This window comes from Bos mutus, chromosome 5 (genome assembly GCF_027580195.1).
Source record: "Bos mutus isolate GX-2022 chromosome 5, NWIPB_WYAK_1.1, whole genome shotgun sequence".
NCBI lineage: Eukaryota > Metazoa > Chordata > Mammalia > Artiodactyla > Bovidae > Bos > Bos mutus.
The window spans coordinates 11620354-11647989 of record NC_091621.1 but is presented as its reverse complement, the minus strand read 5'-3'; the positions used below and the strand labels follow the sequence as shown (position 1 = coordinate 11647989).

At 36.3% G+C, this 27636-nt stretch overlaps 1 protein-coding gene across 5 annotated transcripts; it reads left to right on the top strand.

The window, feature by feature from the left end:
• Positions 1 to 632: 632 nt before the first annotated feature.
• On the top strand, positions 633 to 27636 carry TMPO (thymopoietin). 5 transcript variants are annotated; one of them, XM_005905540.3, is made up of 9 exons: positions 655 to 1732; positions 8877 to 9003; positions 11124 to 11282; positions 16530 to 16627; positions 22708 to 22827; positions 22927 to 23022; positions 23440 to 23550; positions 24519 to 24607; positions 25382 to 27636. In XM_005905540.3, the coding sequence occupies exons 1-9, from the start codon at positions 1454 to 1456 to the stop codon at positions 25665 to 25667; spliced, it is 1365 nt and encodes a 454-aa protein (XP_005905602.1). In that variant the 5' UTR covers positions 655 to 1453; the 3' UTR covers positions 25668 to 27636. The 5 variants fall into 5 exon arrangements, with proteins under 5 accessions (XP_005905601.1, XP_005905602.1, XP_014336856.1 ...); XM_014481370.2 differs by lacking the exon at positions 22708 to 22827 and having other exon boundaries at positions 656 to 1732; XM_005905541.3 differs by lacking the exons at positions 22708 to 22827; positions 22927 to 23022 and having other exon boundaries at positions 659 to 1732.

The window sequence follows — 27636 nt, the reverse complement described above, 5'->3', positions numbered from 1 at the left end:
CATAGGAAACATTTTTGGTGAAGGTTCTTTAAATTTAAAAGAACCATGCAGAAATCAGATAAACTTTCTTTTTAAAGGCGCTTATAAAGCATAGTCTGGAGGTCAGAATTTGGGAAATGATTAAGACAACCTAATTCTAAGGTCACCTTTCTTTTCTTGAAACATATATAAATTGGTAAGGTATACATGTATTTGTTATTAATGGTATTTGTTTTCAAGAAGACATTTTTATCTTAACAAATTTCTGAGACTCCACCAGGTTTTAACTTGGATCCTTAATATGGCTCTGATTAGTGTTTCCGGCCTAATTAAAATCACTAGGCTTCCCCTAAGATTAAAATCTAGAATGCACCTATCTATCTCAGTAATCTTAAATTGCCTATTAAGGCATTTCTAAATCATTTCATTTAACTGCATTAAGCATTTAGGTTTAAGTTATGGTTTAAGATACTCTCGGGTGGAGGGATCCAACCCATAGACGGCTCTCAACAAAAATGCAGTTGAGCCCAAAGAGCTAAATGAAATTCTTTAGGAATGCCCCAACCTTCTTTAGGGTAAGAGGCAAGTGCAGTATTTGGCAATACAATTTTGTCACAAATTCAACGGCAGGTTAAAGTGCCCTGTAGTCAAGGTCTGGTTTTTCCTAAATTTCAGGAACAAAAGAAGCGTTCGCAAGCAGGCAGGGATTGAACTCCCGCTCTCCCCGCCTAGTAAATAAAATCGAGGAAGATGAGCGTCCACGAGCACGCCTCGCTTCTTTTCTTTCCCTTCAGGGCTAGCGTTTGGGGAGGAAAGGCTGCGGCTATTCTTCGTTGAACCAAGGTCCCGGGATTGAGACAGGCCCAGCCCCCAGGTCCTCGCAGCTGCCCTGAAATTCGGCCCGTTAGCGGCGACTGACCCCGGAGAGAAAAACAGCTTCTCCAGCAGGGGGAGGGAGAGGAAACGGCGCACAAAAGGCAGTGCAACTTGTCCCTTACCGCCGTCTAAGGGTGGGGGAAAAGGAAACACAAACGAGCCACACTCAAGGGCTCCCGCCCGAGCGGCTTTTAAACTGCGTTTCCACCACCTCTCGCAGGGCGCCGCGGCTAATGGAACCCGCGCGAGGCGTCCGGCCAATCACCGCCGCGCTTCCTCCGGTCGCAGGCCAATGGCGGCGCGCCTTCTTGGGGCGTGGGCGAAGAGAATCCTCTCCCCTGGCCGTGGTGTGTGGGCAGGGGTTGGTGCGGACTCCTGGCTTGGCCGCACTGGGCCGCACTTGTCCTGCAGGGGCTTTTGTGTCCGCCTTTGGCTTGGCTTTGTGTGCGCGGGTTTCCGCTGGGCTTCGAGGCGTCAGTCCCGGGCGGGAGCCGTGAGGCTCGGAGGCGGGAGCGCGGCCCCCCCCCCGGGCGAGGAGCGAGCGCGCCGGCGTGAGCGGAGGGTGTGAGGGCTGCGGGGAAGGGGATTCGCCGCCGAGATGCCGGAGTTCCTGGAAGACCCCTCGGTCCTGACGAAAGAGAAGTTGAAGAGTGAGTTGGTCGCCAACAATGTGACGCTCCCGGCCGGGGAGCAGCGCAAAGACGTGTATGTGCAGCTCTACCTGCAGCACCTCACGGCGCGCAACCGGCCGCCGCTCGCCACCAGCGCCAACAGCAAGGGGCCCCCGGACTTCTCCAGCGACGAGGAGCGCGAACCTACCCCGGTCCTCGGCTCCGGGGCCGCCGTCGCGGGCCGCAGCCGCGCCGCCGTCGGCAGGGTAAGGACGCCCTGCCGGGGCCACAAAGGCGGGCGTTGAGCAGTGGGCGCCCCCTCGGGCCTCGGCGGCGGGGTGGGCCCCCCACCCGCTCAGGGGGCTGGCCTCTGGGTCTCCGGACGCCCGACTCGGCCTCTTGGCCTCGGGCTCTGAGAGGGGAGGGGCCGGAGTGGAGAGCCCCGAAGTTGGGGCCGCGGGGCGCGCGTCTTGGCCGCGGTGTGTCGTGCGGTGTGAAGTTAGCTTTGCTCTCGGGTTGCGCGCGGACAGCTCGGTGTCCCTGCACCCCCGGCCGTCGGGAAAGGGTAGTGAGACCGGGACTTCCCAGCCCTTTTCGAAAAGCCCTGAGAAGGGTTATCTCGAAACGGCTACAGGTTACGCTCGAGCGTTTTCCCGCTTTATTAACCGAAATGACTGGTGAGCGGGTCTCAGAGCGCTCCCTGGAGGGCAATTTGTGACATGTTGATATCTAACCAAATTTTGAAATGAAATTCCCGCCTTTTTATGTTTCTTTGCATAAGGAGGGCTTTTTGAACGGTTTTTGTTTTTCTTGTTTGGGTTACTCCTTCTAGCACCAGGCTGTTTTTTGGCGCGGCAGCATTTCTCTAAATTCAGCAAACTTTTAAAAATGTATGTTGAAGGACTATCAGAGACGCTCAAATATTTGAAAATCCTAGGTACTAGTGGTTTGGGAGGGTTGGTTGTTTTGGTGTATTTGCATGAAGAAAGGAGAGCCTTTGGAATTAGGAGAAATGTTTATTTCGTGACATTCTGCTTTGTTGGTGTTGCAGTTTGAAATATTTAATCCCGAATTCAGATTGGCTCCAGCAAATGCGCATTTTGTTTGAGAATAGTTTGGGTTTTGTTCGGTGGGTTTTTATGTGCTGTTTTGTTAGTATTAACAAGACTGGTTGTCACTTCAAATCATTATAGGATATGGTTAAAACTGATTGGTGTAAAGTACAGTGCTTTGTAAAACATTAAAAATGGAGTTTGGAGTTGTTGGTACTGATTAAGGGCTGCTTCTTTCAAAGTTACTTTAACTTTAGTTTTAAAAAACTTATCCAGTGTGTTTTCTGGACTACCCATATGGAAATGAAGGAAAGATATAATACATACATGTAGATTTAATTAAATCTTAAGCCTGGGCTTTAGAGAAATTGAAAATCTTACGTCTTAAATCGGTACTTGGCATATGGTGTGCCAAATAAATACTGGTTTGATAACCTATGTTGGTCTTCTGTGCAGGTGTATCATTCTTGAATCGTGGAAGTATTTGGTTGTATGTATGTGATAGGATTATTTTCTCTTATTCTGATGATGGTTTGTTGTCGACAGAAACAACCATCTCAGTTTTGATGTTTTTTCTCCAACTTTAGAAGAGAGGATGTCCCAATCTGACCTGTGTTTGGGGTATAAGAAGACCTGAATGTAAAAATTTTTAATTTCAGTTCAGTTATCTAACATCGTTGAGTTCCTATGATGGCCTCTTAACTACAAGAGTTTGTTTCCTGTATACCTACCAACCACTGTAATTAATTTCTTGGATTAGCTCAGTAAGTTAGGAACTTTATCAAAATTAGTCGGCACAGTGCAAATAAACAGACTTCCCAGGTAAGCTCAGTGGTAAAGAATCCTCCTGCCAATGCAGGAAACGCTGGAGACTAAGATTCTGTCCCTGGGTGGGGAAGATCCCCCTGGAGGAGGAAATGGCAACCCACTCCAGTATTCTTGCCTGAAGGATCCCATGGACAAGCTGCCAGGCAGGCTGTAAGGTCCGTAAGGTCCAGGCTGTACAGTCCATAAGGTCGAAAAGAGTCAGAAGCCACTGAGCACACACACATGCAGATAAACTGAGTGAAAGAAAGTAATTTTTTAAAGGAACCTTTGTCCAGTAACATGTACCTCAATTACTGTTTCAATCCTTATAGAGAACAACTGTAAAACTCAGAAATGTGTACCCTGAGTTGGACTCAATGGTATCAACAACTTGAGAAGGTTAACAGTGGTAGTTGGTTAGCAACATCATTTTCTGTTTTAAAGCACATTAAGTAAAAAATGAGTTCTATTTTAACTGAGGAGTCTGATAGATTTTTTTATTAGGCATAGGAAAAACATATTGAATTTATAAGAGTACTGTATGCTATTTATAATCGGTATATTAAATTATTCTCCTTTTTTATACAATTACTCCTCTTGTATATACAGTGTTTACGTTCCATTCATTGTTAGCCCTATGTGTAATAACAATATAGAGTCAGGTGTTTTTGTTTTTTGTTTTTTTTTTGGCCCCACCCTGCGGCATGTGAGACCTGAGTTCCCCAACCAGGGATCCAGCTGGTACCCCCTGAATTGGAAGGCAGAGTCTTAACTGACCCAATGGGGAAGTCCTTAGAGTCACATTTCTTAAAAGACTATTTATAACCTAGGAGAAAGCCAAATTTAATGGTGAATTTTTTAACATTTTAAAACAAACATTAATGTGGATTTGGCCAAGGACGTAGTGTATACCTTCAATTTAAATATGGGTTTATGGGGAATATGTTTAATTAAAGGAGTTGTTTCATTTCAGCCACTGCCATGAGTAGGCTCACATGGTGTGATAGGACAGAATGTTTACATGTTCAGAGTTTGGTTTTTGTTTTTAGTTTTCTTTTTTCTAAGCTTTCTGTGTCATGCATCTTGATGATAACCAGTATTTTCCAGTGATGGAATTACCGATATTTTCGACAAAAATAAACATTTACAGAGGTGATGGTCTGCCTTTCAGTTCCAGGGTGTAAAACATTGTAGCTGTTTGGGATCCAGGAGAGCATGGCATTTTTGAATGGTCTAATCTGTTGAATTATGAATTCTTAACAAATGCTTAATAACATGGAGCAGAACAGTGAGGAGTATGTTCTGTAGTAAATGTTAAATCATAAATGGACCACCTACAGTGAGGTGTTAAGGGTACAGGCTTCTGATTCCGAATTACAGATTCAAATCCCAGGTCTGCCCTTTATTCAGATAATCTCAAACAACAGTGCCTATCAGATGCTCAGTTTGCATCTGAAATAGGAATAATCTAATAACTATTTAGATTGAGGATTGCATGATGTTGCATTTGTGAAGGGGTGTAGTGCTCAGCAACTACAGCACATGATAGCTGTTACAACATGGGATTTCTGAATTTTGTTGCCTTTAATGCCAGAGCAATACAGTTTTACCATAATACATTCAGAATTGGATGAGTAAGTTTGTGAAAGTGATTTATACAAAGTCTGCTCAGGTGTTACCCTGTAACTTAGTATGCAGATTGCTTGAGTTAGCTAAACAACTTTGGGCTTCAGTTTCCTTTCTTGTAAAGTGGAAGTGTCTATCGCATAGGATATTTAAGATTCAGTAAGTTGGGCTTCCCTTGTGGCTCAGCGGGTAAAGAATCCACCTGCAACCCAGGAGACCTGGGTTCGATCCCTGGGTTGGGAAGATCCCCTGGAGAAGGGATAAAGCTACCCACTCCAGAATTCTGGCGTGGAGAATTCCATGGACTACTAGAGAGTCCATGGGGTCGCAAAGAGTCACACTCAACTGAGCGACTTTCAGTTTCTTTCAAGTTAATACGTAAGGCGCTTAGAACACAATTTGGTATATAAATGCTCGGTAGAATCTGTGTTATAGTAATAATGTTATATTAATACTTTCCGGGTAGCTCAGACGGTAAAGCGTCTGCCTACAGTGCGGGAGACCCAGGTTCGATCCCTGCGTCGGGGAGATCCTTTGGCGAGGGAAATGGCAACCCACTCGAGTACTCTTGCCTGGAAAATCCCATGAACAGAGGAGCGTGGTAGGCTGCAGTCCATGGGGTCGCAAAGGATTGAACATGACTTAGCGACTTCACTTTCACTTTTCAGCATCTTTGCTGGTAATGGTAGAGATTTAAATGAGTGGCTCATTAGGTGATATCATAGAACTTTTGAATTTTAAAGTTGAAAAAAACCAGTATCATCTGGTAGTTGGGAAGAAACTAGAGAGTGGTGCCTGGCACCTAATTGGTACTTGGTATTTTTGACCAAAGGAAACAGATTACATATTTACTTAAAGGAACAAAGCTCGTTGGAGGCAGAAATCGGTACAACTAATGATTCCTTCTTCCTGGTTGAAACTGCTGGTTTGATAAACATGTATACTACACTACTTGGTAAATATGTATACTCCCAATTTTTATATTCTCATTAAATTTGATATTTCATAGAATGGCATTACTTTTCTGAAACTTTTTTTCATTAAAAGTAAAGCTCAGGTGCCCTAATATGAACACCTGTACTATTTGACTTACCTTATGCCGGTTTATTGGACTCTTACTCAAAATTTCTTTGTACAGCTGTAGTTTTTCACTGTTTTAAGAAAATGTAAGGAAGCTGGTTTCCTGCTTGAGTTTGCTAAGGCTTTGTTCTTTCTTAATAAGAAATTGATTTTTTTTTTAAAATAAGTGGCTAATTTCATTGGATGGCGCTTTGATTCATTCATTCAATGAAACATCTATCAGGTACCTTTTCCTATGTCAGGCACTCTTTTTAATTTCAGATGCTTGGGTTACAATATGACAGTACTCCTGTTTTGTGTTATCCTCTTAAATGCTACATCCAAAATCACCTGAGCTACACATTAGAATAAAGATTCTCAGGCCCGTGATTAGGACTCAGAATGGAGTAAGATTTTTTAAAATAGAGGCAACTCTTCCAAAAGTTCTGAGATTTTGATAACAGACCAGACTGAAGGACTATTGCTGAAGGAGTTTATCATCTGGAAAAGGTAAAGCATATGTGCAGATACCTAATAAAAACTGAGTAGTGAATGTGATGAGCACCAAAGATAGAGTTCTTGAAAACCTCAGGCTGTATCCAGACGTTGAAATTCATAGATGTTAAGAGAATTTGAACATTCTTGTGGTTGGAGGAATTTTTTTCTGCAAGTGATCTATACCTAAAGTATTTATGTTACACAATGGAGTTTTTCTTCCCAGTCTGTTTGGAGAATTCAAGTAGGTGACAGGATTAGGTCTTTTTGTTTTTTTAAAGCCTTTTGTAAAGAATTCAAGGATTTGATATCCAGAACTCTTAGACTCTAGGCAGCTATTTTGACATCAGTTGTAGGTTGCTTTGAGATTTGAGCTTGATGATCCTGCTGCTGCTAAGTTGCTTCAGTCGTGCCCGACTCTGCAACCCCATAGACGGCAGCCCACCAGGCTCCCCCATCCCTGGGATTCTCCAGGCAAGAACACTGGAGTGGGTTGTCATTTCCTTCTCCAATGCATGAAAGTGAAAAGTGAAAGTGAAGTCGCTCAGTCGTGTCCGACTCTTCGAGACCCCATGGACTGCAGCCTACCAGCCTCCTCCGTTCATGGGATTTTCCAGGCAAGAGTACTGGAGTGGGATGTTGATGATCCTAGATGAGTACAATTTTAAAGCCTCCTAAAAGTACCCTTGGTAATTTTTCACGACACTTAAAAAATTGTGTCAACAATTTCTCTTGTGTTGATGACACTGTTCTTTTTATGCTCTTTCAGTTCAGTTCCATTCAGTCGCTCAGTTGTGTCCAACTTTTTGCAACCCCATGAACCGCAGCACGCCAGGCCTCCCTGTCCATCACCAACTCCCAGAGTTTACCCAAACTCATGTCCATCAAGTCGGTGATGCCATCCAACCATCTCATCCTCTGTCGTCCCCTTGTCCTCCTGCCTTCAATCTTTTCCAGCATCAGGGTCTTTTCAAAAGAGCTCTTCACATCAGGTGGCCAAAGTATTGGAGTTTCAGCTTCAACATCAGTCCTTCCAATGAACACCCAGGACTGATCTCCTTTAGCATGGACTGGTTGGATCTCCTTGCAGTCCAAGGGACTCCCAAGAATCTTCTCCAACACCACAGTTCAAAAGCATCAGTTCTTCAGAGCTCAGCTTTCTTTATAGTCCAACTCTCACATCCATACATGACCACTGGAAAAACCATAGCCTTGACTAGACAGACCTTTGTTGACAAAGTAATGTCTCTGCTTTTTAATATGCTGTCTAGGTTGGTCATAATTTATGCTCTTTATATAAAGTTATTTCACATTTTTGTTTGGTTGAAAAACAAATTCTAGTACGTGACCAAATAATGCCTGGCTTTTCTTTCCCCCTCAGCATCATTGGAAAGTAAACAGCCCATACAACTTTATGATTTTCGCCATTTTGCATAAAATATTTCTAGGATGCAGTATTGACTCTTCTGCCTTAAATAGTAATCTGGGCCTACATTGACTTTGATATTTGTGGCCATTATTTAAACAACCATTTATATTCAGTACTCTGATGCTTTCTGGGATTACTGAGACATTTGTAAAGCTATTTGCCACAACCCTAAAAGGTAACCAGACTTTCACTTCCTTCCCCTGTTGAACCTTGGAAGTTTATATAGTTTTTCCAGTAAATAATGCTATTCCTTAAATTATTTTAAAAACCACCTTTAGATTTTTTTTCTCTGCATTTGTTCCACATTTTTCAGCTAGTCTTAGTGAAATGATCATGTAGATTGTGTGGTAACAAAGCAGTAACAGAGGTGATAGGTATTCATAAAGTCTGATTTCCTTCATGTGTCAAAAAACTGGCTACTAAAGTCACTATATACAAAAAAGAATATCTGTTTGGGCTTCCTAAATTCCAGTATGCTTGTTTAAAAGCAATCATTTTTATACATAACATGAGTAAACCTTTATGGTAAAGTCTTAAAGTTTGCTGGTTTAAACTGTCAAGAATTATTGAAAAGCCAGTAGTAATTGTTATTTAGGAATATCTGAATGAAAATGTTCAGACCCAGACTTGCTCTTTCGAATTTTTGGTGCCATCACCTCTTCTTAGATAAGTTAACCAAAATCGACTATTTTAACAGTAATAACTAAAATTTGAGTTACTTGCTTGGCTTGTTAGGTTTGTATAATTATAATTGAACTTACAAAATACTTTTGAATAATGAGTTGCTTTTAAATTAATCAAATTGCTAAGCCCTACTGTAGCATAAGTTAGCCTGAAGATAAATTTGCATGTTTATTATATGCAGTGTTAGTTATATAGTAAATGAAAATTTCTTAATTTGGAAATTTTAATTAGGAATTGATAATTGGACTTTGTTTACAGAAAGCCACAAAGAAAACTGATAAACCCAGACCAGAAGATAAAGATGATCTAGATGTAACAGAGCTCTCTAACGAAGATCTTCTGGACCAGCTTGTGAAATACGGAGTGAACCCTGGTCCTATTGTGGGTAAGCTGATTAAGTTTCAAGTATCCTTTTATGAAGCAGTCCCCAAAATTGTTTTCCCCTCTTGTCTAGTAGGTAGAGTTTTTGTTCTAAGGGCCTGTCATTAATTATTTTTATGACCAAGACTTTAGTTTCCCTAAATATAAATATAGATGGGGGAAATAAAGTTAGACAATTGAACTATATAATCTTAACTATATAATCCTCAAGATTACTCTGTTGAGATTGTTTTGTTTTGTGCCCGTATCATATTGCTTGGTGAGACATGATGGGTCTTACATAACAGTTGAGGAAAATCTTAGGTAACATAGCTGGCCAGATTAATCCAAATCAGTAAGTTAGTGACAGACTTGTTAATATAACTCAAGTTATTAAATTCCCAGCATAGTACCCACTTTTAGTTATCATTAAAAATGTGGTTTAAAAAATCTTGTCTTAATTATAATTCAAGAAGGATACCCTAAAGAACAAACTGAAAAGAGAAAACTTGAAAGTAAATACCCTGGATTTTCATCATTTGGTTATTGTTAAGTCATTAAGTTTGCAAGGCTGATATGCCTTAATTTTGGAGGGTGTTGGCAATAAACTCAAGATGAGAAAGTTCTATTTGATCTTCTCAGTTATATAAAATTTTGAATACTGTAGATTTGTGAGTTTTTATCTGTAGGTATAGTTGCAAATAAGAATTAATGTACTGCTTCCAAATGGATGATAGTAAGCCTATTAATATAATTACGAACAGACAATAAATACACTTTTTATATTTTTCATTTAAAATTATAAAAGGAGATGTTGGAACCTGTGTATTGTGTATCAAACATATTAAATTACATGTTGATATGCCAGTTGTTTGTTTTTTTCCCCAGCTTTATTGAGGTATAATTGACAAACATGTTGTACATATGTGGTGTACAACTTCCTGTACATTGTGAAATGATCACCGTAATCAAGCTAATTAACATATCTATCACTTCATATGGTTTTCTTTTTATGTGTGTATGTGTGGTGAGAGCAAAGATCTACCTTAGCAAATTTCAAGGATGTGATACAGCATTGTTAACTATAGCCCAAGCCATACTTAGATTTCTAGAACTTATTCATCTTGTATAACTGAAAGGTTAAATACAGCTCTCTATTTCCCCTTCCCCAGCTCTTCATCTTAAGACTACTTTTATACATAGCATTCTGAGGTGCACATTGTTTCTAGAAAACATGTTTATCATGTTATTCCTCTTATAGAAATCAAGGAAAGATATACATTAGCGTAAAATATTTTTGGTTGTCATTGATGTTTAACTAAATTATTTATAATCAATTTTATTTTGCCATCTAATTGGTGTATAATTTCTGTTTATAACACATTTTCCATAAAAGGTTATTTTTACTGCAGCAGTACATTTAAATATGATTTAACATCTTAAGTTTACTGTGTTGTGTGTCAAATATATTGAATTTAAAATTTTGACTTTACAGGGCTTTTTCCATAACTGAATGACGTTTTATAGGCATATTAATCTCTTAGAATTATGGGGTTTAAATCATAATAATTTAGAGTACAGTCTGTTTATAAACATTTTTCTACAAAGGCAAATACTATGGTGGTGCTAGTGGTAAAGAACCCGCCTGCCAGTGCAGGAGATGTAGATGTGGGTTTTATCCCCAGGTCGGGAAGACCCCTGAGGAGGAAATGGCAACCCACTCCAGTGTTCTTGCCTGGAGAATTCCACGGACAGAGAAGCCTGGTGGGCTGCAGTCCATAGGGTCACAAAAAGTCAGACACGACTAAAGTGACAACACTCGCTACATAGTACTAGAGAAATTACACAAAGTTCAAAACTTTTCACTCAAAGATACTCAGTCATAGGTGGCTCTTCAGTAGTAGGATATCCTTAAGACCTAAATCAGTCTATTGTGTATCCCATGCTACTAAAAAGAAAAAAACACTGTTATAATCATGTATTAAAATCTCAGGAGAAAAACCTGTTTTAGAAAATATTTTAAGCACTTAAGTTTAGAAGAAGAAACAGTGAAAAGTAGCATTTTAATGTTTCCAAAGATAATGTCTGAGCTGAATCTTTAAATAAGACAATACAAGTAATAAAACAAGTTCTGCCTTAATGCAGGAACAACCAGGAAACTATATGAGAAAAAGCTGTTGAAACTGAGGGAACAAGGAACAGAATCTAGATCTTCTACTCCTCTGCCAACAATTTCTTCTTCAGTGGAAAATACAAGACAGAATGGAAGTAATGACTCTGACAGATACAGTGACAATGAAGAAGGTAAAATTTTGTGATGTTAATAAACTATATAATCAAAAAAATAAAAATTTTTCAGATTCATCAGATATAATAAACATGAAGATAAAATTTTAAATAATATTACCAAGATATATGTAGATTTTGTTCCCATGATTAGTCCTCCAAGTAATTTGATTTAATACCTTTTGTTGAGAATTCTAAGAAACAGAAAAGTACAGATGTCTAATTTTTGTCACATAAAATTGCCAGGTATCCTTATCTTTTTTGCCGCAAGTCTCATCTTTCTAAGAGGAAAAAGTGTTACGAGTAGAGACAGTTTCCCCGCTTACTCCTTTCCGAGTAACATCTCCACAGAAGCAAACACTATCATTAATTTGATGCTTATTTTTGCAGCCTATTTTAAAATACTTTTTCATATACATCTGTCTGTGGTATTATTTTGTACTTTTTTAAAAATCAGTGTGATATCATGCTAAATCTTACCACTTGTTTTTCTTTATTCTGTGTTATATTACTAAGATCTCTTTTCGATTTATTACATATGTCTGGTTTATTTCTCATATAGCAGTAGTCTTTACATATGGCATGTTTTCTCTGTTCTCTATTGATAAGCATTTAAATTTATAATTTTTGCTAGAAGATCTGATTTCAAGACAACTATAGTAAATTTGACATACTTTTTGTGGGCTATTTTAAGGAAAATTGGCCATGGTATTTAAATATTTTTCAAGTAATATGTGAAATAAACAACCTTTTAAAATTTATTATATGACAACTTGACACTTATAAATTTTTAATTCATATGACTTGTTTGTTAGCTCATGACTATTTAATGACTCAAATTGGTTATATCTCTATAAGCATTGCCTGTCAGGGCACAATCTGTCAGATTGGTTGTTCTGAATATGAAATATAGAGTCTTTTCCTTCACCACTATGTTAGCAAAGAGGCAAAGAGTAGAATCAGATTAAACACAGTAATGCTTAAACTTCCTGCCTCTTTTGCCTCTACAGGAAAGAAGAAAGAACACAAGAAAGCGAAGTCCACTAGGGATTTTGTTCCTTTTTCTGAACTTCCAACTACTGCCTCTGGTGGATTTTTTCAGGCTATTTCTTTTCCTGAAATCTCCACCCGTCCTCCTCTGGGCAGGACAGAACAACAGGCAGCTAAGAAAGTACATTCTTCTAAGGGAGACCTACCTAGGGAACCTCTTACTGCCACAACCTTGCCTGACAGGGACCAAAAGTTAGCCTCTGGAGGTTTGTTTGTTTCCTCCAAGTCTAGCCATGATAGATGTTTAGAGAAAAGTTCTTCGTCATCTCCTCAGCATGAACTCGCTGCCATGTTGGTCTCTGCTGCAGCTTCTCCTTCACTGATTAAAGAAACCACCAGTACTTGCTATAAAGACACAGTAGAAAATATTTACTTTGGAGAGAAAAGTGGAATTCAGCCAGTATGTACCAAGAGGTCCCATGGTTCAGATCAGTCAGTTGTCTCCAGTGAAAGGAAAGCACTAGAAGAGTCTGAGCAATCACAAGTAATTTCTCCACCACTTGCTAGGGCAATCAGAGATTATGTCAATTCTCTATTGGTCCAGGGTGGAGGAGGTAGGTTTCCTGGGACTTCTAACTCTACACCTCTTCTTGATGTAGCAAATACACGGAAGAGAATTGGTCCATCTAATGTTCGAGAAACTGAACCCCTGTCTCCTCCACGAAAATTACCGAGATTCAGTGAAAAGTCAGTAGAGGAAAAGGATTCAGGTTCCTTTGTGACATTTCAAAATACACCTGGATCTGAACTGATGTCTTTTGCAAAAACTGTTGTTTCTCACTCACTCGCTACTTTAGGCATAGAAATGTCTGAGCAATCACAGCATGATAAAATAGATGCCCCCGAACTATCTTTTCCCTTCCATGAATCTATTTTAAAAGTAATTGAAGAGGAGTGGCAGCAAATTGATAGGCAGCCGCCTTCATTGGCATGCAGGTATCCAGTTTCTTCTAGAGAGGCAACACGGATATTATCGGTTCCAAAAGTAGATGATGAAATCCTAGAGTTTATTTCTCATGCCGCTCCACCAGCGAGTATTCAGGCAGCTTCCACTGAGTCCTGTGATAAACAGTTGGACTTAGCACTTTGTAGAACCTATGAAGCTGCAGCATCAGCATTGCAGGTTGCAACCCACACTGCCTTTGTAGCTCGGGCTCTGCAGGCAGATGTGAGTCAGGCTGCACAAATTCTTAGCTCAGATCCTAGTTGCACAAACCAGGCAGTTGGATTGCTAAGCAGAGCATATGATGCAGCCTCATTCCTTTGTGAAGCTGCCTTTGATGAGGTAAAGATGGCTGCCCATACCATGGGATCTTCCACTTTAGGCCGCCGACATCTCTGGCTAAAGGATTGCAGAATAAATCCAGCTTCTAAGAATAAGCTGGCTGTTGTGCCCTTTAAAGGTGGAACATTATTTGGAAGAGAAGTACTCAAAGTAATTAAAAAGTATGGAAATAAACACTAGTAAAATTAAGAATAAAGACATCTATGTAATCTTTAATATGGGGAACTTGGCAGCTTTTCTAGGAATTTGAAATACTTTTATGCCAAACTGTCAAACTTCTACCAGTTAAATTGAACTATAAAGGTAATTGCCTACATATAACTGCCTTTTTTTTAAAGTTGGATATATAGAAAGCCTGAGACTAACAATTTAAAGCTTTTCTAGATCATATTTTTTTTCTCAAATAGTTGTTCCTATTTTAAGATTTTAAGGTTTTCTTACAGCTCTTTAAGAAAATTCCATTAACTAGATTATAAGTTGAGTCTTCATGGTTTAAATATTACTAAATATCTCTTTGCTTTCCAGAACTTATATTTTCTACATATTTTCTCTTCTCACTTATGTTGTTTTTGCTGATGTCTATAGTATTGTTCATAATATTCCAAATCAGTGCAACTCAAAGTGCCAGTCTACAAACTGTTACTTATCCACAGATAAGATAAGCATGTACCAGAATTTGAATCTAGACCAATGACAGGGTTTATTTTTGAGGTAAAATTTTATTGAGAGAGACAGACAGTGTGCTGATTTACATTCCAGTGCAAATGCCTCATTTTTTCATGGACTGGTAGCAAACAGTTGGTAGACCACACTTTGAGAAATACTGCTCTAGACCATAGTATTCTGGGATACTGCAGTCTCACCATAACTGTAAAACTATAGTCAAATGAATTAAGAAAGATGGAACTTACACTCCTAAGGTGTGTAGTAATTCATGGATGATTTGGCTTAATCTAAGCTAAATTTTCAAAGCAATTTTATTAGTTTTTTTTAAGTTATAAGAAATCATACTGTATACCAGTTTCTATGTGTCAATATAAAGCAGTATATTATTCTTTGTTTTCATTTCTATGATTGTAAGATGAGAGAGTCTAATTGTAGAGGCACTTGATTATTGAATTTCTTTGTATTTTTATGGAAAATAGTAGATTAAGTATAAGCAAAATACAGTCTCTTGGGACTTACAGCTATTACTATATTCTTAGACTAACCTGTCCATCTTTGCAGCTTTCTGGGAGTAATTTTGTTATTTGTCTTTTGAAATGTACATGTATACATGTACCTATTAAGTACTCTGTGATTTTTTAAATGTGTAACTGTAGAATGCTTCTGCAAATTCAATAAAGTTGTTAAATTGGAACAGTTTTGTGTGGTCTCCACAAACATGTTGTATGTGTGTGTTTTATTCTTGGAGTTTCAGCAAGTTAGATATTTGTGGATGAACGTGCCTTTTCCATTTCCTCATAGAAACTACCTGACATTCCAATGGTATAGCTGAAAATATTCAGATTTTTTTTTTGTTTTCTATTTGAGGACCATGGGTTTTTTTTTTTTAACTGAAGTATAGTTCATGAGGATCATGTTTTTTATCAGCTATTGAAATTTAAGTTTGTAAGAGAAACTAGTCTGTGACCAGATAACTAATTTGTGTAACTGAATTTCTGCTAACTACTGTTGGGTTCTTTACTTTGTGCTTTCTAATTCTTAAGATTCTGAGTTAACGGACAAAAGACTTTGTTAAGGATTGTCCCATAGATAATAGAGCCATTAATAGAATTACTAGGAAGTGGGGGATGGAGTTGATACCTTAATCCTAAATAAAGATGGAACGATCTGAACTGACATGGTAAAAAGGAAAAATCACTGTTTATTTTTGGGAAACTTGGAAGTAGACTGGAGTGACTAGTGCTAGTCTAGATAGTTAGCAAGCCACATAATTATCTTGACTGTTTTTTAGCGAAACCATTGACTTCATGAAGACTAAGCTTTTGTTTTAAGAATTGACTCCATTTCTGTCTCTGATAAGAAAGTAATTAACTTTTTGTTAATAGAAGTGACAACATTAATTTTGTTACACTGATAAATGGCCACAAAAGTATGGAAGCTAACTAAAATTTTTATCAGTCTCTTGAAAAATCTAGCCCCTCAAATGGTGATAAAATCAAGACTAGGAGAATGGGATTTTGAACCATATAAAAAGATACATGTATTTGAGTTGTTATGGTAATAACTATCATGGTGATATGCTTAGTAATATATATACACTAGCTTCTCTTCAAAGAAATGTTACTTTATTATGGAAAGAAGAAGTGACCTGTGATTTACTTATCTGTGAACAAGATACCTCCTTGAAAAAAAGAAATGAAGTTACTCAGTCATGTCCTACTCTTTGTGACCCCATGGACTGTAGCCTACCAGGCTCCTCCGTCCATGGGATTTTCCAGGCAAGAGTACTGTGTTAGCAGCTTGATACCATGCAAGTTTTTCTCATTCTTCAAATTCTTTATAGCACTTTCCCTTCCACATTCTAAATTTTAATTTAAAAACCTTTGTTTAGTAATAATGCACTGTATCAAAACAAATGGTAACTGCGTTTTAATGTCCTTTTCTCACTTCTAAATTGTTTTCAGTGAAAAGCCTCTGGAATTTTACATTGTTTCAGGCTGTTAGTCCCAGGGAAAAAAAAGTAAATCGGAAGAAGTGGTGATCATGTTATGGAGTGGATGACATAAAAATGGAATAAAATAAGAATGAGAAAGAAAAGTTTTTAAAGACAGATATTGCAGTTAACCAATTTGGGTCTATGGGGATAATACCAATAGACTTGTTTTACATATCAGGGAAACAAAACCAGGGTTCCAAGTAATGTTAGGATGACACAGTTTATGGTGTACTTCAGAGAGTAATGGTTTCTCCAATATTATTTCCAGACTCTAAAATAGAGCTCAAGCTTGAGAAGAGAGAACCACTGAAAGGCAGAGCAAAGACTCCGGTAACACTCAAGCAAAGAAGAGTTGAGCACAATCAGGTATCTTTAGCTTTATGATCACTGTATTCAGTTGTAAGCAATCTGCTACAACACTTATTTGCCTGTGTCCCAGCCTGTAGTTAACAGTTGACACCCAGAATCCAGTGCATTGAATAATACAGTGTTGAGTAAATGACTCTGGAAATCTAAACTGTGTGTGTTCTGTCAGTAGTGTATCCTGTGTTTACTGCAAAAGCTAAGTGTTTAGTAAATGTCTCATTTGTTTGATTCTGTGCTAAGCATGGTTCAGAGCCAGTCATGTTGCTTTTTTAAGAGAAATGCCAATATTTTTAAAAGGTGGAAACACCTAAGCAATTCTGATACAATAAAAGGCAGGGTAATGGTTTCACATTTGTGTCTTTGTTTCTAGGTCTTTGATTTTGCTTTTATTTTTGTCTTACATTCTGTGGCTTTTCCCTCAGTTCTGAAGCTAGTCTGGTCCTAAGACCATATTGTTTTCTTTCCTTATTCTAGATGAAAATTCATCATTTTATAGGTGAGGCAAGGTGCAGTTTTCCAAAAGGAAAATGTAGAAACTAAGGGAAAACTAAGCACAGATATAAATGAATTCAGTTTACGAAGTATTAACTAATCAAGGATTGATCTATCCCTAGAGTTCTTTTCCTTATCCTTTTTCTGTCTCATTGACTGTTTATCTTTTTCATTTTTCCTTTGTCATTTTTTAAGTCACACATCCTCAGTGGAAGTGTTATTGATTTCTTAAGCCATGTGTCTCTTAGTTTGATGTAATTAGTTTCAATATTGGAACTGTTAGCAACAAGCTTAGTGACTGTATGGACAATGTATAGAACTTTGAATGAAAGAAGATTTTGTTTAATAAACAAAGACTGGAATAAATATTTTGTCCTTTTATCTGTTATTGCCAGGGAAGAGCTGCAGGGGCACATTGAAGAATAAGGAAATAAAGCAAGAGAAACTAGGAAGATCTGGTGAGGAGCACTGAAATAGACAGACATGGAGAACTTTGGTCCAGTTAATGTAGGCAAGATGGTTTAGTGCTAAGAAGAATGCATTGGTTTGTCAAATACCAGGTTAAAAGAGGTTGAGGTTGGGAGGATGATATTAAATAAGGTTCCAGGGGTCATTGTTTGACTTGAGGAATCTAAATCAAAGGACAGGATAGACAGTGAAAGGAGAGAGTACATTTAGGAGATGGCAGGCAGGATTTAGATGATGGCTTTATTATACAAAATTTAAATTGTATAGAAAAGTAGAGGAAAGAGTGTTTTGACCATTCACAGAACCTCAGCAGTTAACATTTTACCAGTTTTATCTTCATCTGCACCCTGCAGCGTTTTTTAGTTTTTTTTGGTTTTGTTCTTTATTGCTGAAGTGTATTAAAACAAATCTCCAACCACCTCTCATTTCACACATTAAAATGTCAGTATTTCAGTATATACCTCTAAAAGATAATAGCTGGATTTTATTTTTATTTGGAATGATAATGGCGTGTGTGTGTGTGTATAAATAAATCTTTCATATCTGTGTTCAAAGCTCTATACATTCTTCATAGAATCACCTCCAGTTTCAGAAGTGTCTCTTTTATGATTGAATTACTCGAATTAGGTTGCATACAAACTCCACATAATCATTCGGTGTTTTGGGGTTTGTCTTAAGTCTGTAGCTATTTCCGCTGTAACTGTTTTCCCTTCCTCCATTCATTTGGTGCTGAAACTAGATTAGTTCTCTACAGAATTTCTCACTTTGTGGATTTGGCAGATTGCTTCTTCAAGGGTCATTCATTTATGCCCTGTATTTCCAGTAGACTGGGAGTTAGACTTTTAGTGGGGCTATGCTATAGAGCTTTCTGTAATGATGGAAATGTTTTATATCTGCTATTCATTAAGTAGCCTCTAGCCACAACCAGTACTTGGGATGTGACTTGTATTTTTACCTATATAACTAGAATTCCTTTATAAAGAACTTCCTCTTATGAATTGCTTAGTGACTTGGAAATAAAATTCATGTAGGAGAGCCAGGATAACTGCTTACATGCCTTTTATTTGCCAGTTTTCAAGTTAAGTGCCCAGTCATTTTGAAAGGTGATCAATAATATATTTTTACTAGTATGGTTTTTATATATTTGATATATGATCAGTTGTAGTCATTATTTTTTTCATGTTCAAATCATAACATCCGTAGCGGCTGGTAATTACTGAGTTGGTTTCTCTCTTTTATTGACCCCATTTGTCTTTGATAATTTCTTGTTTTCTGGCATAGTAAGAAGTCCTGGACTCATGTATATTTCCTGCCTCTTATAAGTCAGTCATTTTTTCCAAAGAATTCCTAATCCTTTTAGTGGAAAATATTTGGTAGGTAGGTACCTACAACCTGGATGCCAAGGAGTTCTTTCCTGCTGGGTTGTCATTGTTCTGGGCTTTCTCAGTGAGTAGAGCTAGTGAAAGTGTGGAAGTGTTAGTTGCTCAGTTGTGTCCAACTCTTTGCGATCCCATGGACTGTCACGCTCCTCTGTCCATGAAATTCTCCAGGTAAGAATACTGGAGTGGGTAGCCATTCCCTTCTCTAGGAAATCTTCCCAACCCAGAGATCGAACCCAGGTCTTCTGCATCCCAGGCAGATTCTTTACTGTCTGAGCCACTAGGGACGCCTGAGTAGAGCTAGGAATACTTATTTTTTAGAAAGAGAAAATAGGTCATAAGTTTCTCAAGTTTATGAATGTAGGCTATTTTCTAGGTCTTAAAACTTCTGACTCTCTTTTCTTATGCTGAGTATCTTGGTTAATAGCTTCTTATGTAATTTTCACTATATTTATGTTTCTAAATAACAGTATTTACTACTAGTAGTAAAACTGCTAATTACAGTTTCATATTGGGGGCAGTTTTTCTTATGCCAAGGATATAAAATCAAAATATGCTTAAAGTCACTTGAAAGAATATTTTTCTCCTTTCATGTTTATTTTTAATTATTGAGAATATATGTGGTTTTATTTGGGCAAAAGAAGAATCAGAAATCTGGCTTCTATCTTTGTTCTTTCTATAAAGGTTACTATTTCTATTAAATTCTGGTTTGTATTTTGTTTCTTTTTTTAAATACAGATAAATAATACATTACAGAAAAATAATACATTTATCTCTTTATTATTATTTACACTCGCTTCCTTTTTATATAAGAAGCGAGTGTAAATAATACACTGCACATTTTTGTCTTTCTGTTCTTAATCTGAACACATATCCTGGGGAGTCACTTTATAACAGGATATAGTAGAGCCATCCTCTTCATTGCTTTGTACCCCTGCATAGTATTGCATTTTATGGATTTACTGTAATTTATTCAGCCACCAGCTTTCCTTTTGGTGGATATTTGGATTGTTTTCAATTATGTGGTATTCTGAATAATGCGAAGGTGAACCAGCGAACAGCCTTTTTTACATGTGTTGTTTCATGTTTTAGTCAGTTTATAAAATCTAGAAGTGAAATTACTGGGCAATTTTTCTAGATGTTAGCAAATTCCCCTGTGTAAAAGTTGAAGCATTTTCAATTCCCACAAGTACTGTGTGGGAGTATCTTTCTCTCCTGGAGGAATATGGTGCCATTTTTGCTTTGTTTTTTGATGTTAATATGAGTAACCATATTGGTCATGTTTTACCTAAATCAGTAGTTCTTAGTAAGGTGGATTTTAATTATCCTGATTATCTTTTTTATAAACTAGTTAGAAATTTGTTTAGGGCTTGTATTATTACTGAGTGGGATTTATATGGCCTCCTTTAGTAACCTAGTTCCTGCATTGTCATGTACCCCAACTACCTACTGTCTTCTGAATAACTTTTTACCTGATAGATTTTTTTGTTTCTTCCTCCTGTTGTCTCCATGATAAATTGACCACTTTCTATAGAATATCTTGCTGTACATAGATGACATTACAATTCTTACTTTGACCACAGAGCATACAGCAGTCACATTAACTATTAATTTTACATAACAGTGAGTTTCTTTTCAGTCAGTGATTATTTGGTCCATCTTGAAGTAGTTATAATACTGAATGTAATTTTTTTTTTATTTATACTTCTGAAAGTCACTTGTTTCATAGTGGATTCTGGTAGAAAAAATTTTTCTTTTTTTAGGATTAATCATCTTCACAGAAAACTATATTTCACAGTGAAAGATAGTTTTCTGTGAAGATGATTAATTCTAAATTAGATAGTGATAGTCAAGAACTAATAAAAATTGGTTGACAGTCCTCAAGCAGAGAACTTAATAAACCTGATTCAGAGAAAGCATAAATGATTTATAGTGAAGAATGTCCTTCCTTTCCCTGTTGCCAGCTATTCCCACAGGCAACGAGTAAGTTGCTTGTGTTTTCTTTCAGGGAAGAAAATTTAAAAATCTTTAAATGGAACTTGGCCTTTACTGTCAAAAATAACTAATTTTAAAAATGTAAACTTTTTTTGTATAAACTATAATAGTTTCAGGAGATGTTTGGTAAAATTTTTGATGAGATTATCTCAGTTATTTATTCAGAATAAAACAAATGGAAAGTCCTGGGATTTGGTAAATAACCAGTTTTAAGGGAAAAGGATATTTCTTCATCCATTTACCTTCATGGTTATAGGTAAAATATTTGGTCTTTTTCAAGTACTCTTACTATTTTTATTGGCCTTGAGCAATTAATTGATTATTAAAGAGGTAGCAGTGTTGGAATTAGTTTGAAAAAAATACTTGACTTTGAAATGCATAATATGTCAGTTACATTGTCTTAAACCAGTTATTCTTAACCCTGGCAGATTAGAATCCCTTTGGAGCTACGAAATTTTGTTAAGCCCAGGCCAGTCTAGAAGCAATTCTGACTTAATTGGTCAAAGGTGGGGTTGGGGCATTTGGTGTTTTTTAAAAGCTTCCTAGATTATACTGTGCCACCAGGATTGAGAACCTCAGATTAAAACTAGTGTTCCATGCTACTCAAATAATCAGAAATTTTAACTATTAAGCATCATCTATGGACAGAGGAGCCTGACAGTCCCTGGGGTCATAAAGAGTCGGACATGACTGAGTGACTAAGCACACACACACACATTATATATGTGTGTAAATTGTTTACAGATTTGTCTTTTGAGGGACATTGTTTACATTCACCAGATTTTTCCTATTGGTAGTAGGAAAAGAAACCCAAAGATTCAGATTATGAGTCAAAGGGGAAAAGCTTATAAATTCAGTTCCAAATAGAGATAAATACAAAACCAAGTGTGTGAGACAAAGTGTGTACCTTGTGGTGTTTTGGTAGTAGTGCTTCCAGCCAAATGAACTTACTTACTGGATGACTGTTCTTGTCCCAAGATAAGAGTAAAATATATTTCTGTCTTTAAAATCAGTAGACACTAACTTGGATTAAAAACATCAGTTATCTATATAAAATATTAGCTTGAAAGCAAAAGTGACAATTTAGGCATATTCTAGTATAACTAATCATTTATGGGTGTCCCCTAGTTAAAAGAATCCTCTGGTAATAGAGGTTTCAAAGTTAAATAAGGTGATACTTGGAATGTAGACTCTCAAACGGTACTCCAGAGCTACTGAATCAGAATCTACATTTTAACAAAAACTTCAAGTATAGGCACTAATCTAGTGCTTTTCACATGATTCTATTTAAACAGTCCTAACCACATGATAAGACTAATATTTAATCTAACAGTTATAAAATTTACATTTTGTTTTTAAAAGGAAACTAACTTCTTATATATAACAAATGACTTTCTTACAAGTCGTGATCAGCCTGTTTTTTTGTTTAGACAGCCAGAGATGCAGCTATGATACTGGAGCCATATAGCGAACAACAAGTCACAAAAGGAGCCAGTGATAAATTAATGTGTTCCCCCACCCTCACTTTTATTATAGTATGTGAGCTCCTATAGTTGGACTCTACCATATTTTCAGTGTTCTCTGGTGCCTGCATATATGTTTAGTCATTACATTTAGTGATACTTGGAAGGCAGAGCATTATTTTCAAATGCTGGCATTAATGGATTCTTAGTGTGCTAATATGGCCATCATTATTAAGGTTTTGATGTTAGAATATGACTTTTTAATGTGTCGATGCTTGAATAGAGCTATTCTCAAGCTGGAGTAACTGAGACTGAATGGACAAGTGGATCTTCAAAAGGCGGACTTCTGCAGGCATTAACTAGGGAATCTACAAGAGGGTCAAGAAGAACTCCGAGGAAAAGGGTGATGCAAGGCTTACTGCCTAGAATTGGGTTTTCAGATTGGTAGGGTCTTAGTGGTTATTTTATATTTATTGTTTTTATTTTGTTTTCAAACTAACAGGTGGAAACTTCAGAACATTTTCGTATAGATGGTGCAATAATTTCAGAGAGTACTCCCATAGCTGAAACCATAATGGCTTCAAGCAACGAAACCTTAGTAAATATGTTTCATAATATACAAGTGGTATTTTCTGTGAATTACCCTTTAATTAGAATTGGGGAGGTGGTAAATTTTGACAGACTTCAAACTTAAAATGTTTTAAAGCCTATTTTAAATTAATTTCCCCCATATAATTCTGAATTTTAGAATTTTTCAATATAGCCACTTAAATATATATATAATTCATTGTTCAAGAATCCTTAGTGTTATAAGGATACTTTTTTGCTAACATGTTTAAAGAATAAGGCTTCCTTCACATATGAAACACTGAATAATTATTTTAGGTTCTTATGCCTAAATTTTTATTAAGGGAAAGTTTCAAATATTACAGAAATCGACTATCTTTTTTTTCTTTTAACGTTGTCTTTGTTTTGTTTGGATAATTCTGAGTCTGAATAATTTGAATCTTGGCAGGTTGTCAATAGGGTGACTGGAAATTTCAAGCATGCAGCTCCTATTCTGCCAATCACTGAATTCTCAGACATACCCAGAAGAACACCAAAGAAACCATTGACAAGAGCTGAAGTAAATGAATAAAATTTAGATCGATGCTATCATTGATCTTTTAATGAAGAAATATTTATATTTGTTTTTTGGAGTGGGAGGGAGCGGTGCTTTCTTAATTGGGTGGGGTGTGTGTGTCTATATATGTGCATATATTATCTTGAAGGCATACTTTATTAGTGACAGTGAAAAGTAACTAATATAGTATGACATGCTAATACTATCCTTTTGCTACTATGTGCCTCTTTAAGTTCCATTTTTCAAGGGAGTGATTATTTATGTGCTGCTTCTAGTATGTCCTCTGTTAAAATGGATCTGAGTTGAAGGTGTTACTTGGGCTATGGGGGAAGCTATACTGTCTTTCATTGAAAGGTCAGGTAATGGGACTCTACAGTGCCTTTGTATAATACTTGAATTAACTCTTATAAAATTAAGCTTTAAAGTACTAACTGCATGATAAAATTTTAATGATTCTTCATCAAAGATTGTTTTGATCTGGGCATAACGGTAATTTAGCAAAGCAATCGGGTTGTTTAAAAAATTATTCTGTTTCTTAGGAAGATTGGATTGACTGTAGTTAAAAGCATATACTAAAATTTGTTAAAAGATCTATCTTAATTTTATGTGTTCTATATCTGATCATTTGTTTTATTACAAAATTAATAGGAAGAAACAATATACTTTTAATGCTAATGAAAAGCATCAGTGGGAACTTAACACTGCCATATTAGCTGTTGAATTTTATTTTTTTGTTTTTGAATGTGTGATCCCCATTACAACATAAACATATCTTCACATTGAGGAAATTTGAAGAGAGCTTTGGAAATGCATGGATAATTAAGCAATAATGAATTTTAAAATGGCAGTTGTAAAAGTTGGATAGATTTAAGTGCATTCTGTTCTCTGTAACTTCTGTTTAAAATTATGTTCTAATCATTGTGCATTTACATTAAATTTTAACTTTTGGTTGTTTATTTGTTTCTTAATAGGTGGGAGAAAAAACAGAGGAAAGAAGAGTAGAAAGGGATATTCTTAAGGAAATGTTTCCCTTTGAAGCAGCTACACCAACAGGAATTAGGTATTCACATACACTGAAACAAGCATATAATGTATTCTATTAGAGCATTTTTATTTATTTATTTGTTCCCACCTTTATTGAAGTGTATTTGACACATTAAAATTGTATAAATTTAGAGTATACAACATAATTATTTTATATATTCATATATAATCGGAAATTTTAATTCTTCACAAAATTATTGTGCCTCTGTTCTCAGAAGTAAAATGTTCTTTCTGGGAGCTCTTTAATTCTTCTAAGCACTAACTAGTTCATATTCTTGAAAGTTGAGTCAATTCCAAAATTAAATTTGTTAAGCTGAAGGGTTGTCAGTAAATCAGTTTACGTATTATTTAATTCTTATTTTTAAATCTAAACTGAAAGCGAACAAGAAGGAAATCAGTTTTATTCCTGAGTGTTTCTCTTTACTAATTGAAAAGACTGCTTTTAGATATCTGTTGAATTATTTCGTCACGGGGGAATCACAACCAAACTACCTTTATTTTTTTTTCTCCTCTTAATCTCGTAAATATATTAGCTCTGAAAAACCTTTAAAAAGGCAAATTTAGTGACTATTTATAATACTCTGAATAATTATTTTCTAATAAAACATGAATCTAAATGAAAAATGTATAGAAGTTTTAAATAGGTTGACTGATGACAGTTTTTTACTATTACCTCAAAGAATTTGAGGAATTAGGAATTTGAAATTAGAAATGATATTACATTTTATATTATTTAGGTCGTAACTTTATCTAATATTTATTTTTCTCTTCCTCCTTTCACTCCCAACAGTGCTAGTTGCCGCAGACCAATCAAAGGGGCTGCTGGCCGGCCATTAGAACTCAGTGATTTCAGGATGGAGGAATCTTATTCATCTAAATATATTCCTAAGTATGTTCCCTTGGCAGATGTCAAGTCAGAAAAGACAAAAAAGGGACGCTCCATTCCCATGTGGATAAAAATTTTGCTCTTTGTTGTTGTGGCCGGTTTTTTGTTTCTGGTCTATCAAGCTATGGAAACCAATCAAGGAAATCCATTCTATAAGTTTCTATCTAATGACTCTAAAAAAGTCAACTGAATGATATGTCTTTGGCACATTCAACTTGGTCTCCTATTTTTAATAACTGTATCAAAAAACATTTGTGTACACTTGTTGACTCAAGAACAAAAAAAAATGTGATTTCACCTCAATAAATGTAGTATTCCATTGAAAGCAAGCAAGATATATAAGCGGACTTCATTTAATGTTTTGGAACTTGGACTAGTAGGAGATCACTTCATGCCATATGAATAACCTTTTTTAGCTCTGGAACTTTTTTGTAGGCTTTATTTTTTTAATGTGGACATCTTTATTTCTTTTTTGAGAAAAATGTATATTGTTTTTGTGCATTTGGGAAACAAGAAGGGCAAAACATGGCAGTATAATGTGAAGCTACACGTTTAAATACTTGGAATTCTTACAGAAAAGATTTTAAGAACTACTCTCTACTGAATAAAAACTAGAGATATGGAAAATGTGAGATTCAGTAAGAGAAAAAGTAACTTGGGATTCTACTTTTTGTAACTGCAACAAAGTTTGATGGTGTTTCTGGGGCAAAGTCCTGGGATAATCTCTTCTGTAACCTTTAATAGTAATGTTTTTGTTGTAGCCCTATTGTACTCACTTTTTAAAAGATAGCTAGTATCATGAGTGTCCTACTTCAGTAAGACCCATTTAAATGACGTTGATTTTAGCAGGAGTCTATCAGGGCAACATGTGTGTTTTACAGAACTGTTAGCTGGCTGTACATGTTTTTAAAGACTGTTTGGCTAGCTATAAGGCTATAATTGGAAACTTGTACTTTTTATTTACAGGACATTTTATTCTATCAATCCAATTTGTTACCAAAATACTTTTTAGATAATTGTGTGTGTATTTAGAAGTTAGAAATTTTAAACACCAGTCTTAGATTCCATTTGGATTCATTACTGAATTATCTTCTGTTACCAAAAACAAATTTTGCCAAGGTTTTTTGCCCTGTATTTCCCATAATTTGATTTGAAAGTGCAAAAAGGATGTGCTTTTAAGCTACATTACAAACTTTCCTTGGATATACAGTAGTTAACATATAAATTTATAAACTCTGAAATTGAGGCGGGCATTATGATTTTTGTTTACTCTTGAAATGGTTAATTTTATCCTTGTGGTTGATTTATTTTTTTTAGCTAAAACTTACCTCATGTATAACTTTGGTAAAGTAGTGGGTAATTGAAATTTCTATAGAATCAAGTAAAACAAAAATTTGACTTAATCATTTGTTTCAACTTTACAGTCATTGACAATAAAGCACATTAAAAACGTAAGTTATTTTTAAATATCATCTGAAATAGATACTTTTTAAAAAGAAAAAGCTGAAGATGTATATTTAGATCAGCACACAATTTTGATTTGCATCAGCCCTTGTGTGACATTTAGCTTTTAGATATTTTGTAGTCATTTTCCACTTACTTTGCAGTTGACCAGAAACATTTGCAGGTCTGGTCGCTGCAAAGGCAGTGGGAAACTTACTCCTAGGTGAGACATGCTTGCCTCTCCAAGTAAAAGTATTTTGAGATGAGCCACAGAGGGAGTACGTTTTACTCAGCGTTGCCTCTATACAGTAATAGCAGTCTACTTTTACTTACTTTGTTTGTAAACTATGTTTCCCATCTTTTGTTTATAATTAGAAATTGTGAGAAGCTGCATTTAATGTTCAGAAATGTGGGAGGATAAATCAGACTTAACATGTATGTGAGATCAGTTTTCTAGTAGAAAAGGTATGGTCCAAACTAGCAAAAGTAGGACCGGGTAAAACATATAGTTTTTTTTTTTTTTTTTTTAATGTGTACTTGGTCTTTTGTCTGTGTCTGTTTAATTCCACTAGAATAAATGTGTCCTTGATGTAAATGCAAAGCATTTCTTCCTGATTAAAATTGTAGATGTAGACTTTACAATATAATTCAATAATAAAAAAGTAATTAACCTCTAGTTTTGTCATTGCAATAAATACTTTTTCAAATAGCACAAA

Excerpts from the sequence above, each read along its gene's own strand:
- TMPO (XM_005905539.3), top strand. The coding sequence starts at position 1,454 with ATGCCGGAGTTCCTGGAAGACCCCTCGGTCCTGACGAAAGAGAAGTTG. Across the intron at positions 1,733-8,876 it reads GCCGCGCCGCCGTCGGCAGG|AAAGCCACAAAGAAAACTGA; the intron begins GTAAGGACGCCC and ends CTTTGTTTACAG. Across the intron at positions 11,283-12,274 it reads ATACAGTGACAATGAAGAAG|GAAAGAAGAAAGAACACAAG; the intron begins GTAAAATTTTGT and ends TTGCCTCTACAG.